Here is a 15,903-nt window from a genome sequence, read left to right as displayed (position 1 = left end):
AACGTGAGCTTTCCATACCTGTATTGGTGAGAATATGATTCCGGCCCCATTAGTTTAAATGGCGTGGCTACTGCATGATTTTCTTATAAAGCGAGATCGCATGAGAATGGAATTATTGCATTATATCAGAACCAACTGTGTTAAAATAAAGGCACAATTTAGTTGCATTGAAAGATTTTGGTTTGTCAATTGGGTCAGCTGTAATAGGTGTACCTCACCTTCCCACATGTACCAAACACTCATCCAGCCTCATCCTCACCCTCCCCACCCCACCCCACCCCACCGTATTAAGAGGAAATATTTCTGTATGTACTCAGTCCTGATCCCTCTTACAAACTGAAATTTAGACATAAATGTAAGAAAAAAAATCAAATCTAGGCCTACAAATTAATCTCAGACCCTGAACTGTTTTCTCACTGGGAGAGTGAAGGTTTAACAGCAAATGATTTGTGTGGAAGTGAATTACACATTGAATGAAAGATAAATTGGGCAAAACTCAACCAGTGTCAGTTTTAATATTGAAAGGCTGATTAGATTCTTCAGTTGACTGTTTCATTTCAAAGACAAGAAAGGAAGCTATTACAGTTCCAGTGACTGGATAAGACTTCGAATTCCACATCTATATTGAAGTTCTTGCCTTTCTTTATCTTTTATGCTTTATTGATTACTTTCTCCCCTCGAACATTGCTCAAGTCTGTTTATATGTCTGCAATTGACTTTAAATTATAGTGGTCACAGCCCAAAATGCACTCCCAGTGTATGTTTGAGACATGGGATATATTCATACTGGGGGGAAGAGTAAAACTCAGTCTTTTATTTTTTTCTAGTTTATGTTAAGAAGGGCTTTAATCTTAACTATTACCATATTTCTTTACTTATCTAATTGTTCTATGAAGGTCATGCTGGACTCCATTTTAACTTTGTTTTACTACTTTGTACCTCGGTAACTTTGTACCTAAAATGGCACCATGGGTGGTGACATTATATACTTTTCACTGTACTCCTGTACTCCTGTGCTTGAGTACATGTGACAATAAAATCTAAATCTCTGTGTCTACTTACTGCTGTTATGGTGAGTTGGATCACTTTCAATATACCTCTGTAGTCAGGATACCAGCTATCTGATGCACCTGAACACAATAATGATTTATTCAAATGCTACACTGATTAAAGGCAACCATTGTTTACTCAACTTATAGTTTACACATATCTAAGATCACATTCAAGATTAGAGTGGTGCTAGAAAAGCACAGCAGTTTAGGCAGCACCTAAGGAGCAGGAAAACCGACATTTTGGGCAAAAGCCCTTCATCAGGATGAAGGACTTTTGCCCGAAACGTCGCTTTCCCTGCTCCTCGGATGCTGCCTGACCGGCTGTACTTTTCCAGCACCATTCTAATCTTGACTCTGATCTCCAGCATCTGCAGTATTCACTTTTGCCTACATATCCAAAATCAGTCTATCAATTACTGAAATCTCCAGCTGCATTATTACTGAATCAGAGTGACTCTTTCTCACATCCTGCTGTTATCATTTCGATAAATTTATGAAAGGAATGAAGAGAAGAAACACCTTTCACAATCTCACAATGTCTCAAAGTATTTTACAACCATTGAAGCATTACTGAGGTGTAGTCACTGCAGGGAACGTAGCAGACTGTTTGCACACAGCCAGCTCCTTCCAGCAGCAATATGATGATAAACAGGTCGTCTGCTGTTTGTGAATTTGATTGAGGGAGAGATTTGGCCAGGACAATAGGGAGAACTCCCTCACTATCCATTGAACTCTGAGATCTTTTGCATCCAAACAGCAGGGCTGGCAGGACCTAACTTTAGCATCTTGTCCAAAAGCATCACCTCCCTCAGTACTGCAGTGAAGTCTCAGCCTTGGTTTCGGTGTTCAAGTCAAAGGAGGTGGAACCTGAATCCAAATTCATAACTCTTTGGACAGTTCTGATGAAATGGAGTATATGTACTGGAGGATTCACAAATAACCATGGAATAAATCTAATGTATAAAGTGACTGAAAAAAAGCTTCAGAATTTTATTCTGTATTCTTCCCATCTGTTACTTCCTTTTTTTTAAGATTAGATTTCTTACAGTATGGAAACAGGCCCTTCAGCCCAACAAGTCCACACCGACCCTCCGAAGAGCAACCCACCCAGGCCTATTCCCTCACATTTACCCCTGACTAATGTACTTAATACCATGGGCAGTTTAGCATGGCAAACTACCTAACCTGCACACCTTTGGATTGTGGGAGGAAACCAGAGCAAACCCACACAGACACAGGCAGAATGTGCAAACTCCATACAGACAGTCTCCTGAGGTGGGAATTGAACCCAGGTCCCTGGTGCTGTGAGGCAGCAATGCTAACCACTGAGCCCCTTTTGTGGGGGTCTTGCTCATACAGTGTGTTTCTCTCGGGTTGCCAGTTCTCCAAGGATAGCCTGGTGTCTCCAACAACTTAAGGTTCATGTTCTTGACTTACCCACAAGCAGGGGAGTTAATGGTGCAGTATAATATTGTTGGGCTAGTGCTACAGACACTCCCCAAGCCAATGTTCTGCAGATGTGAGTTTGCATCCTGTCATAACAGGTGGTGAAATTTGATTTCAATAAAAATCTAGACTTAAAAGCTTATCTTAATACTGATCATCATTTAAAATCACTATCTGATTCACTGCCACTCTTTTGAGAAGGATATGCGCTGTCCTTACCCAGTCAGGCCTGCAAGTGAGGCAGCGTCCGAGGAGCAGGAGAATCGACGTTTCAGGCCAGAGCCCTTCATCATTCCTTGACTCTGATCTCCAGCATCTGCATTGCTCCCTTTCGCCTAGGCCTACTAGTGATACCAGAACCACAGCATTGTGGTTGGTATTTAGCTGGAGTTTGGGGTGGACACTAAATCCCTCACGTGCATGGAATCACTAAAGTGTAGAGAGAGGCCATTTGGCCCATTGAGTCTGCACCAACCTCCAAGGGAAATCCAACCCAGACCCATACCCCTACCCCTATCCCATCCCCACAGCCCTGCATTTGCAGTACCTAATCCACCTAACCTGTGCATCTTTGGACTGTGGGCAGAAATCCACACAGACAGGGGAGAATGCATAAACTTCACGCAGAGGCTGGAATCAAACCCAGGTTCCTGTGCCGTGAGGTAGCAGTGCTAACCACTGAGCCACCATGCTGTCCATGGTGGTGAATGGCATTTAAAAAATGCAGTGTTTTTAACAATTTTTGTACTTATGCAATTATTGGTAAATGAGGTTTATTGTAAAGTGGGGTAAAGGTTGTTCTGCTGGGCAAGGCATTTCTAGATAACAGTTCATGTGACAAACCCATTTTTGACCATTAAGCCAGTGACAGTACTTGAAAGGCTGTTTGCTCCATTCTGAATGCAGTTCCGCTTCTCTTTCTGTTTCAGATGTTGGCCTGCGAGGAGGCATCGGTGCCACAACACCATTCCCCCCGCTGGCAAGAAGTCAATCAGCTCAAGGCATTAATGCAAGTGACAGAGAGCAAGAGCCCACTAAAGCTCTGGGCTCCAGCCACACCCAGCCCAATTTGGTCAACGCAGTCATGCAGAAGGAGGATATCCTCCTGCGCCAGGGGGCATTGCTAGTGCCCTCCTCTATTCCTGCTGGGCTAACCAACCAGCCTCCCCCGCAAAGGCGCCAGCTTCCTTCTCTGAGGCAGGTGGAGGTGTTACGCAGACGACTGAGTGCCAAAGGAGTGCCGACTGGGAAACCCGACTCTTCCCCGGTGACCACAGCCCCACCAGCGTCAAGGGCCCCCTCTCCATACTCAACCTCACCCTCTCCTTCCTCCATCCCTGATTTGGTGAGGGAGAAGCCAGGAGGTCCTGAAGATCCAACGGGCATCAGATCGGAATCTCCACATGCCGGTCTTGGCACACCCACTAAATCACCAAGCCCCACGCACGACAGTACCACTCCATGGCCGTTGGTTCAGTTTGGGGCCCACGCCACAGATTCACCTGACCTTGAGGGTGTCCACCCCAGTCCAGAGGCAACCCCCAACTCCAGCAAGGACCCCTCACCCGATCAGAGAATTGTCCCCCCAGTCGCCTATCAGACCCCAACGATGGGTACAGAGCTTTCCCGGAAGGATTCTGAGCTGGGCAGTACGGCAGCAGTGACACAAGAAAGCAGAGACACGACCACCACCACCATAGTAACAACAACCGTCATTACCACGCTACAGACAGCAGGTACCTCCAGCAACAACCTGCGTTTAGCTAGCACCTTTCACATTGTAAAATAACCCAACCTGCCTTTAGCTAGCACCTTTTGCATCGTAAAGTAACCCAAGCTACTTCACTATTCTCATCCAATAAAATCTGGTAGAAGTGCCTAAGGGAACAGATGATGGTTACATGTTAATGAAGGGATAATTGAGTGAGAGTTGACTATTTAAATGGGCAACAAATAATTCACGTGTGAATTGGAATGAAACTCTGGCTCGGAAGGTGTATACCTGTTCCCCGCCGAATGAATCTTTGATCTCAGATGTTTAGCATTCACAGGAACAATTGTCAAAGAAAATGTCACAGTGGGTTACGTAAAAAGGTATTAGAAAAAGTCATGGAAAGATTGATGAATGTTATCGATTTCAAGGAAATTTTTAAAGCAAGAGACAAAGGTGGTGATGTTTAGAGAGATACATATCGAGCCTAGTATCTTGGAATATAAAGGCATTTGTATCCCCTGGAATTTGGCTTTGGAATTGGAAGGGAGAGAGAGTTGCTATGTGGGATCCAGACATGGGTCCAGCTCAGAGAGATGAATACAAAGGCCCACCTTATCTGATGGGTTTTGCATGTCACATCCCTAGGTATCCTTTTGCTTTTGGGGTAGAGGTCTAGGAGTCACCTCAGGCCCTGTTGCTTCCACCTAAAGACACGAGCAACCAAATCACGTTAGATTGATTGGATGGGCTGATTTGGGAAGTATAGCAAGCTGCTGCCTCCCATAGCCCTAAGGTACCTCATCGGGCACTGAGAGGCCAAGATATGCCCAGGGGTGAGGGAGGCAGTTGGGAGGAGGAGGAGTATGCGTGATGGTTGGTACTGACCCACAGCTTACAGGTGAAGTATTGGGAATACTCCATATAAAAATGCAGCAGGTCTGGCAGCATCTGTAAAGAGAAAGCAGAGTTAATGTTTCAGGTCTAGTGACCCTCCTTCAGAATTGGGTAGACTAGTCTCGGTTTATCATATCACCCGAAAAGATGGCAATTTAAACAACACAGAGCACTCCCTCAGTACTGCGTTCAGCTCTTGGTCTAGTTTTTTTTAAACTCAAGTCTCAGTAGTGGGACGTGAACCTACACTCATCTAACTGGGAGTCCCAGCTGATTCACTCTGAGAAGGGGATTGGTGTGAGTGCCAGACAGTGCAGGTGGGAGGTGGGGCTTGTGGAGTGACTGTCGGAGTGGGGTGAAAGTGGTCACATATTGCCTTTTAGTATCTGACGTTGCCAGTTTGCACAGCTAAATGAAATAGGTTTGGACAATTTACACAGTGGCTCAGATTTCCCTGCTCCTCGGATGCTGCCTGACCTGCTGTGCTTTTCCAACGCCATTCTGATCTAAACAGTGGCTCAATGGTTAGCATAGCCGCCTCACAGCACCAGGGATCCGGCTCTGATTTCCCCCTTGGGTAACTGTCTGTGTGGAGTTTGCACGTTCTCCATGTGTTTCTGCGTGGGTTTCCTCCAGTAGTTCCAGGTTCTTCCCATAGTCCAAAGATGTGCAGGTTAGATGGGTTAGCCATGCTAAATTGTCCCGTAGTGTTCAAGAGTGTGTAGGCTAGGTGGATTAGCCATGGGGAATTTGGGATTATGGGATATGAAAGGGGGCTGAGGCTGGGTGGGATGCACATTGGAGTATGGAGGGTCGGTATGAACTTGATAGGCCAAATGCCCTCCCTCCACACTACCTACACCCAATTTGTATTTACCTCAATTGGCTGATGGAATACAGTGACGTGAATGAATAGCTGCCTGAGCTATTGAAGATGCTACCCTGGAGTATAATTGGGGTTAGTTGCTAATGCTGCAAGCCAAGGCTAAAATTTATATCATGCCAGCAACTTGAGAAAAGATCAATTATCATAAGGTTCCATGATGATAACCACAGCAGAACACTGCTTTGGGTTTGGATCATTAAAAATAAATCTGATCTAGTTAAGTAGATGAGAAGGAAGACTGAGGTGGATTTCATACTTTAATCTTTTTGCTGTAACAAATGATTAAAAGCAATACTGACTAAACACTATATACCTTTCATAGGCAACTTACACCTGAAACTACCGAAAGGGACATTCCCATGTTTAGTTATCACCCAATGCGCAGCCATGGGATTATAATCCTATTAGTAACAGGTCACAGTTGCTCCCCTTTGGCTGATTGGTAACCTGAGTGATCATCTTAGCTCTTGGTTTGCAGAGACTCTCTTCAATCCACCTCCAGCACTAAAGTTTGGCTTGTTTATTCTTCTTCTCCCAGCCCATGACACAATTCTTCAGCCAGAGACCTAGCCTTTCTCACATGCCCGGCTTTACAAAGCCAAGCATCTTCTCTTTGCTGATCACCCAAAGCCTCTGCTGTCTGATCCCACTGATTTATAGGGAAGTGTGTAACATGATCTCAAAAATGGTTCTCTGTGCCCTCCTCACCAATCAATCATGTATCGAGGTAGAAATATCCAATCACTATCCTTGATCCCAACTGTCTTTCATAGAAACACAGAAAGTAGCTGCAGGAATAGGCCATTCGGCCTTTCAAGCCTGTTTCACCATTCAATATGATCACGGCTGATCATGCAATTTCCGTTCCCCACCCTCACTTTCTCCCCATGCCCCTTGATCCCTTTAGCCACAAGGGCCATGTCCAGCTCTTGAATATGTCAAATGTGCTGGCCCCAACAGCTTTCTGTGGTAGAGAATTCTACAGGTTCACAACTCTCTGAGTGAAGAAATTCATTCTCATCTCAGTCCTGAATGGCTCACCTCTTATTCATAGATTGTGACCCATAGTTCTGGACTTCCCCAACATCAGAAACATTTTTCCCACATTCTAACCCGTCCAGTCCCATCAGCATTTTCTATGTTTCTGTGAGATTCCCCCTCATTTTTCTAAATTCCAGTGAGTACAAGCCCAATCGATCCAATCTATCTTCATATGTCAGTCCTGTCATCCCAGGAATCAGTTTGGTGAACGGGACTCCCTCTATAGCAAGAATGTCCTTCCTCAGACCAGGAGATCAAAACGACACACTACACTCAAGGTGTGGCCTCACCAAGGCCCTATATAACTGCAGCAAGACCTTAGAAGCAAATGGAGATTTTACAGTACAACTGCTTACAACCTCATATCTTCAACGTCGTTCTGGGACGTTGGGAGACTCATTGTCTGTTATAATTATAGTAAACTCAGAGGCTGCCATAATCCTCCACAGTGTGCCTTCTCCTTAATAAAGCAATGTAAAATTTCCTTTGATTTCTAACAAGCAATTCATACAGGCTTACTGTTGGGCAGGTTTCAGAAGAGATCACTAGAACACTACCCAACCTCCCAGCCCTTAATTTACTCTAAATTTAAAGATCCTAAAGTATCTTTAAAACCTCATGACTGTAACAATATAATGCTTTAATTCTTTTTAAATGAAGAAGTCAACAACAAGCCAATTTGAAATATATTTATTAAGTAATCTTCTGTTTCCAGTTCCATGCAGTGTAAGTTTCTCAGACTCAGAAGGGTACATAGACTCCACTGATTTTCTTCCACTATCTGCATATGGCTCTCTTCAGTGTACCTTCAACGTGACTGTCTTCAATGGATATGGAGTAGAACTCCAGGTAAGACTGCCTGTCCCTTGTTGTTTGATTCTCATTACATGGTTTACATCACAGATGTATCACAACTGCAAACTCTTTGTGCCACGCAAGTGCATCTAAAATCCAATTGACTGTTCTGGAGCTTTAATAAGATTTGGATTTTCATTCTTTGTGCTCAGAAAGACATCATTACTTGTGGTTGCTTAGCAACAGAGAAAGATGGTCTTTGGTAGAGGTACTTTTTTTTACATCTTTTTTACATTACATTAAATTACAGTGTGGAAACAGGCCCTTCGGCTCAACAAGTCCACACCGACCCGCCGAAGCGTAACCCACCCATACCCCTACATTTACCCCTTCACCTAACACTACGGGCAATTTAGCATGGCCAATTCACCTGACCTGCACATCTTTGGACTGTGGGAGGAAACCGGAGCACCCGGAGGAAACCCACGCAGACACGGGGAGAACGTGCAAACTCCACACAGTCAGTCACCTGAGGCGGAGAATTGAACCCGGGTCTCTGGCGCTGTGAGGCAGCAGTGCTAACCACTGTGCCAGCATGCCGCCCAAATACTGTCATGCATTAAACTGAGCTGGAGAGACTCGATGGCTCCAAAGGTCCAGTTTGTGTTGAATTATGATTTTTCATCTCCTCAAGATCTCCCAAAGCACTTTGCACCCCATTGAACCATTACTGTAAAGGTGAGGCCTGGTGACCAACTTGAGCAATTCAAAAGCCAGCAGAAAACTGGCTCATATGTTTTTCCCAGAGCTCCCCCATGCTTCTTTAGGATAGCTTTAACATTTTCTTGAGGGCAGACGGGGTCTCCATATAAAGGCTCGTCCAAAAGATGGCACGGTACCTCTGTTAGTACCTCACTTCTGAGTTGAAGTGTCAGCCTGGATAATGGTCTCAAATCTCATGGGATGGCTTGTGAACCGATGATCTTCTGACTGAGAAGTCGGGGATATCTTCCCAGTGGGGCCAGGAGTGCATCTGTCAATCATTTGGTGAACCAATTTCCCCACGCACCCCCACCCTCATACATACCCACCTCCTGATGATCTAATTGAAGGCACCCTTCCTCCCAACAACAGCAATCAACCAATCAGTTCTATTTTTTGGACTAAGTGCTTCCAGTGTACAATACCGGCACTGTGTTCAACCTGAGTACTTTATTGAAGTGAAGGTTTGGATATCGGTCTATCGGCTGTGTGCCTCATGGCAAAGGTCACATGACTAGGGCAGACCAGAACCGACGTTTGAGCATGTTGTATTCCACTCCCAACCACTAACTGGAGACAAAATAAATCCTCCACCATGGTTGGATGTTGGGAGGACTTCTTGCTGAAGATAAAGCCAAGCAAGTGGTTACATAGTAACATTGAAGGTAGACGCAGGATTGGGCCAGGATATTGCTGTAAATAACTCACAGGCTCTAAAAATATTCATTAGAGGTTACTAGCATTGTTTTGCGCAATTTTTATTTGTGGGTCCAGATATTGAAATGATGGTAAAACAGCAAGCATTTTATATTGCCTTTGACAATGCGAAACTGATAGCAACATCCAGCAACCACACATTTCTGCAGTGAAATGCAGAAATCCAGATATTCAAGAATTCTCCTCACCTCTGCAGGGAGTCGCTATTGCACTCTGCATGGAAAGAAATCACTAAATTGATGTTAAATTTGACTTTAATGCTATTAATCTTTCTGTTAAAAAACCTGTTGAATGATATGCAATTGATCTTTCAAAAGATACTAAGTCATAATTTGTGCTGAACAACTTCTCTGACTTTAGAAACTGAATTTTATGTTGGTGGAATATCAAATTGCTGTCTGTGAGAAATCTTCACATTGACTGGTAGTCAAGCGTTGGTCTAATTGAGCCATGTCAGGTCAAGGAGATGTTACCAGGTCCAGGAATGCAGTATTGAAGATGGAAATTCTGGGAGTCATATGACTTCAGAGATTCATCCAAAGTGAGTTGCCTACCCTATGCAAAATCCTAATTCTAGCACTATACATAAACCTTTTTAGTTGTTGACCAATTGAAATGAAGTCTTGAAGAATCAAGTCTTCAACAGACGATTTTGAAAAAAACTGCAAAGGGGTAAGAAAAGAAAAAGCCCATCATTTTCCTCCAAGACACTTCGTAAATAATGTCCCAATTTGTTTCCTGTGTGAACACTAATGGGATTTTCCAATCAGGAGCTGTAATGTGCAGTTTCATTATTAACTATGGATAATTACATTAGAGACATGTTAATGAATATTTTCCAACTACCTCAGCTGAAGTGTCACTGCTGAGGAAGGATGTTAATGGGAAGATCTCAACTGATAAATCTGCAGCATCTTTCATTTTGCTGACACTTACCTTTCTGCTGCACTTCTGACTCTGGTGCTGAGCTTTTGCCTTTGGTTAATTGTGACCCAATTATTATCTGCTGGAGTGCAGTGCTACAGGGTACATGCACAAGTGAGCAAAGTTGAAATTTGATTGATTCTGTCTGGTTGAATATCACCTTTTAAGTGTTTTCAATTGAAATACAAAGGGCTTCAGTGTCTTGCAAATTATTTGAAGGTCAAAACTTGGAAGCCGTGTGTTTCTGATTTTTAATACCAATTTTGCCAATGTTACAGACGATCTTTATGATTTTGTGAGGGAAGTTGTCATTCTGATGATGTGAATACACCCAAGAAATTAATGTCCCTATTTCCATTCACAGCTGCCGACCGACCAAGTCTGTATTTCCAGGACTTCCTGTTCTTATTTTGGATTTACAAAACCCAAAATTATATTGTAATCAAAAGGTAAAGTCACCATAGTCCTGCTGCCTCATTAGAGAGAGGTCACCACAGCTCAGGCAAGGGGTGAGCTTGACGAGGGAAGTCCTTCATGGTAACCTCAGCCAGAGGCGAATTGTTGTGGAAAATACTGCTGGCATCACTCTGCATTGTGAACCAGCCATCCAAGCTAACTAACCCATATAATGTTACAATATTAGGAAAGGGAATGGTGAAAGTTGGGAATATTATTGGGGAGAATATTGCGAAGTAAAATGAGAAAGAAATATTTCCATATGTATAAACAGTTTATCATAATGATTAAATAATTCAAATTATTTTACACACTTGCTTTTCTGGACTCTAGACATTGATGTCATTCTCACTACTCTCATTTTCTTTTTATCTAATAAACTGAGCAAGGATACTATAGAAGGAACTTGTTGAGGATATTTTTGGTGTGACGGGGACCATATTCCATTAGGGAGGTGATTATGAACAGTAATCGTTTGATGGCATGGTATTGGCAAAGGGGATAATTTTGGACAGTACTACTATAATGGGGCCAGTATTGACGTGATTAAGACAGCATTGATCATGGAAATAGTATTAATAATGGAAGTGGAGTTACCCCCAGAGAGCTGGAGAAAGAAACAACATATTGGGGGAAGAAAAACGTCACCTAAAGACAAAAAAAAAGAACTGCAGATGCTGGAAATCTGAAACAAATATAGAAATAGCTGGAGAAACTCAGCAGGTCTGGCAGTATCTGTGCAGAGAAAGTAGAGTTAATGTTTTGAGACCATTGACTCTAAGGGCAAGGTGTGCAAGGTAATGAGTTAGAATGTATTGCCGTCTGATTTTAACCAGCTATTTTCTACAAGAGCCAGGAGCAGGTATAGAGTCAACACACACAAAAAACATTCAGAACTTATTTATTTTATCATATTCGGTTTTGGGTTACAACCCACTGGCAGCTTGCATTTGGGGTAGTTTACTGAAACTAATTGAGTCTCAAAAATAAAGAGACACTTGTTTTGAACAAGATTTGGTTTATTATAAGTTAGCAATCAGGTACAAGTTACATTAATAAGAAAGACATTGTTACTAAAACATGCTGGGAGACATGGGGTAGAGGTGTTCATTTTACAAGGTCTTAAGATGTTCTGCCTTATCCCACTCTAGTCTGTCTAAAACCATCGGATTGGTTAGAGATTAATGCACCCAACATTAATCGTTTTAGAACTATTACTTTATACAACAGTTTTGATCTCCAGTTCCCTCAGCCTAGCGTTTTGAAAGCCCACTAATATCTTTGCTTTCACTGCCTTGTCTTAAACATTTCTTAACTGAGTAAAATATTTCTTGTTAAGATCAATCTTAAATGTACTGTTGAATAATTTAAAGTTATATAATTTGATTTTGCTGGTCTGAACTAATGAAGTAATGTTCTGGTTTCATCTTATTTGTACTAATTAATATTTTAAATACTTGCACCTTATCTTCTCACAGCTTTCCTGCAGCTGTTTTTGCCCATCAGGCAAGATTATCTGAATGCTGTAATAGGAAAATATGCTGGAAATCTGAAATCAAATATAAGGTGCAGTAAGGTTCTCAATGAGTAACTAAAGGTTTGGACAGATTGGGACTCTACATTTTGGAATTTAGAAGAATGAGAGATGATCTCATTGAGACATGTAAGATTCTCAAAGGGCTTGACAGGGTCAATGCTGAGCAGATGTTTCCCCTCATGGGAGAGTCCAGGGGGCCAGAGGGCATGGTTTCAGACTAAAGGGGTACCAATTTAAGACTGAGATGAGGAGGAATTTCTTCTCTCAGAGGGTTGTGAGTCTGTGGAGCTCCTTGCCACAGAGAGCTGTGGGGGCAGACTCCTTGTATACATTTATGACTGAGATAGGTTCTTGACCATTCGGGAAATCACGGGTTATGGGGAAAGGACAGGGAAGTAAATGTGAGGGGTGTCACATCGACCACGATCCATTCCGTAAGGCTTTCTTGGCGTCTTCCCTCACTTTCTCCCAGTTGTATATATGTGGCTTACATTTCCTTCAAGATTTAGTGGGTCAAGGGGTAACCTAACTGAGAAAGGAATTTGATACGGACATTACAGAGAAACGACTTTCTCTGGGGGGAGGGGGAGTTCTAGGGACAAAAGGGTCAGAATCCTCAAATTAGCACTCATCCATTCTAGAGTGAAATCAGGACATTATTATTCATACAAGAGAAAATTAAACTACCTGGTTCCCAAATGTCCTTTGGGGAAGGAAATCTGTGTGGCTTGTGTGTCACTCCAGACCCACAGCAATATTGTTAATTCTGAATGGCCTAGTACGTCATTCAGTCATATCCAATTGGCTCAGAAATGTCCAATTAATAGCACTGCAGGTATGGTATCAATGTTAAATGGATTTAATTGGTCAAAGAAGGCAGCTCAACTCTTCCTCAAAGTTATTGAGAGACCAACAATCAATGCTCTAATCTAGACTCTGGTTTCCAGCATCTACAGTCATTGTTTTTACCAACAATCAATGCTGGCCTCACCAGCAAAGTTCACGTCCCATGATCAAATCTGAAAACAGGAAAATACTGAAAATATGGCATCTCTCCTCATCAAACAAGACTTTCATCTCAGGAAATAATCAAGTGAAACTTCTCTGAACTGCCTCCAAACAAGCTTATTCCAGTTCCTTACTCCCCAAAGCTCTGTGACTTCCAATATTAGGATTAATGTAGCTGCAATGGTTGTATTGAACCAGCATGCACTGACTTTAAGAAAGAGTTTAATTTTCTCTTGCATAAAAAATAATTTCCTGATTTCACTCCAGAATGGGTGAGTGCTAATTTGAGAATTCTGAACCTTTTGTCCCTGGAACTCCCCCAAGAGAAAATAGTTTCTCTGTAATGTCTGTGTTGAATTCCTTTCTCAGTTAGATTACCCCTTAGACCCACTAAATCTTGAAAGAAATATAAGCCACATATATACAACTGGGGGAAAGTGAGGGCTGCAGATGTTGGAGATTAGAGTTGAGAGTGTGGTGCTGGGAAAGCACAGCAGGTCAGGCAGCATCCAAGGAGCAGGAGAATCGACATTACGGGCATAAGCCCTTCATCATCCTGATGAAGATGTTATGCCCGAAACGTAGATTCTCCTGGTCCTCGGATGCTACCTGACCTGCTGTGCTTTTCCAGCACCTCACTCTCAACATATATATACAACTGGTTATCGTCATTTAGCCCTTTGAGACTCTGGTGAATCTGCATCTTAGCCACCATTCAGATGCCCAGAAATGAAGGCAGTACTGAATTCCAGATGGAAGCTGAGAAAGACTGTGCACAGCTGAAGCATAGCTGCCTCTGCATTATGTTCCAGCCCAATTTTCTACACAGTTCATTTAGGCACCAGGAGGTACAAACACGGCCATGACTCATTGTGGCTTCAACCTCAGTTGTGACTAGGCACAAGAATGAATGAAGCTTGGCACTGGAAAGGGGTAGAGGGATATCAGAGACAGACACTGAGGTCATCCTCGCCACCTTTTCACGGCTTTGTTGTGTGTGACAGGACGAAAAATATCTTTCGACTGAAGGAGTAGTGAGGTAATCAATTGGAGCTTTAATTAGAGTCATAGAGATGTACAGCACGGAAACATACCCTTTGGTCCATCTTGTCCATGCCGACCAGATATCCTAAATTAATCTAGTTTCATTTTCCAGCACTTGGCCCTCATCCCTCTAAACCCTTCTAATTCAGCTGCCTTTAAATGTTGCAATTGTACCAGCCTCCTCCATCTCTTCTGGCAACTCATTCCATACACGTACCATCCTCTGCGTGAAAAAGTTGCCCCTTAGGTCCTTTTTAAATCTTTCCCCTCTCACCCTAAACCTATGCCCTCTAATTCTGGACTCCCCCACCCCAGGGAAAAGACCTTGTCTATTTACCCTATCCACACCCCTCGTGATTTTGTAAACCTCAATAAGGTCACCCCTCAGCCTCCGACACTCCAGGGAAAATAGCCCCAGCCTATTTAGACTTTCCCTATAGCTCAAATCCTCCAACCCTGGCAACATCCTTGTAAATCTTTTCTGAACCCTTTCAAGTTTCACAACATCTTTCTGATAGGAGAGAGACCAGAATTGCACACAATATTCCAACAGTGGCCTAACCACTGTCCTATACAGCCACAACATGACCTCCCATCTCCTATACTCAATGCTCTGACCAATAAAGGAAAGCATACTAAACGCCTTCTTCACTATCCTATCCAGCTACGACTCGACTTTCAAGGAGCTATGAACCTGCACTCCAAGGTCTCTTTGTTCAGTAACACTCCACAGGATCTTGTCATTAAATGTATAAGTTCTGCTAAGATTTGCTTTCCCAAAATGCAGCACCTCACGTTTATCAAAATTAAACTCCATCTGCAACTCCTCAGCCCATTGGCCCATCTGATCAATATCCCACTGTACACTAAGGTAACCTTCTTCGTTGTCCACTATACCTCCAATTTTGCTGTCATCCTCAAATTTACTAACTGTACCTCCTATGTTCACATTCAAATCAATTCACAAAGGAAAACAAGGAACAATTTTCCTGCATATCAGCTAACAACAACACGTCAGAAGATTCTGTTTGAAGGATCAATGAATTTGGAGGAGACATTGATTTGTATTTTTACTTTATATAATCCCTACAATACAGAAGGAGACCATTCAGCCCACCAAGTCCACACCAAACTGTCCGAAAAGCATCTCACCCAATACTATCCCTGTAAACCCACAGTTCCCACAGCTAACCTGCACATTGCAGGGCAATTTAGTATGGCCAATCCATCTAACTTTGGACTGATATCTGTGGGAAGAAACTGGAGCACCCGGACGAGACCCACACAAACACAGGGAGTATGTGCAAGCTCCACACGGCCAATTGCCCAAGGCCTGAATCAAACCCAGGTTCCTGGCACTGTGAGGCAGAATGCTAAACACTATGTTGCACACTTATGGTTCTCCCATTTGATCATCAGTATGCGATGATAATGACAAGAAAAAACCTTAAAGGTTATTTATGCAATTTCTTTGAGTTCCTACTGAAGTTATGACAGATGTTACTTCAGTGTCAAAACCCTGGAATTCCCTTCCCAATGGCATTATGGGTGTAGCTACATGAAATGGACTGCAGTGGTTCAAGAAGGAAGCTCACTACCGTCTTTCTCATAGACAGTGAGGAATGGA

At 42.9% G+C, this 15,903-nt stretch overlaps 1 protein-coding gene across 2 annotated transcripts in view; it reads left to right on the top strand.

Annotated features, from left to right (window-relative positions):
• Positions 1-15,903, top strand: part of sez6l (seizure related 6 homolog (mouse)-like) — a 272,465-nt gene that overhangs the window by 122,841 nt on the left and 133,721 nt on the right. For both annotated transcript variants that reach the window (XM_043715477.2, XM_043715479.2), the window contains exons 2-3: positions 3,428-4,234; positions 7,749-7,882. In XM_043715477.2, the coding sequence (XP_043571412.2) occupies positions 3,428-4,234; positions 7,749-7,882 (941 nt within the window). The remainder of the gene's footprint in view (positions 1-3,427; positions 4,235-7,748; positions 7,883-15,903) is intronic.

The sequence above is a fragment of the Chiloscyllium plagiosum genome, unplaced genomic scaffold, assembly GCF_037043375.1.
Source record: "Chiloscyllium plagiosum isolate Xiang-an unplaced genomic scaffold, Cpla_swu_hap1 HiC_scaffold_24, whole genome shotgun sequence".
Classification (NCBI taxonomy): Eukaryota; Metazoa; Chordata; class Chondrichthyes; order Orectolobiformes; family Hemiscylliidae; genus Chiloscyllium; species Chiloscyllium plagiosum.
Note: the sequence above shows the minus strand (reverse complement) of the source record. Positions and strands in the feature narration are given on the sequence as shown.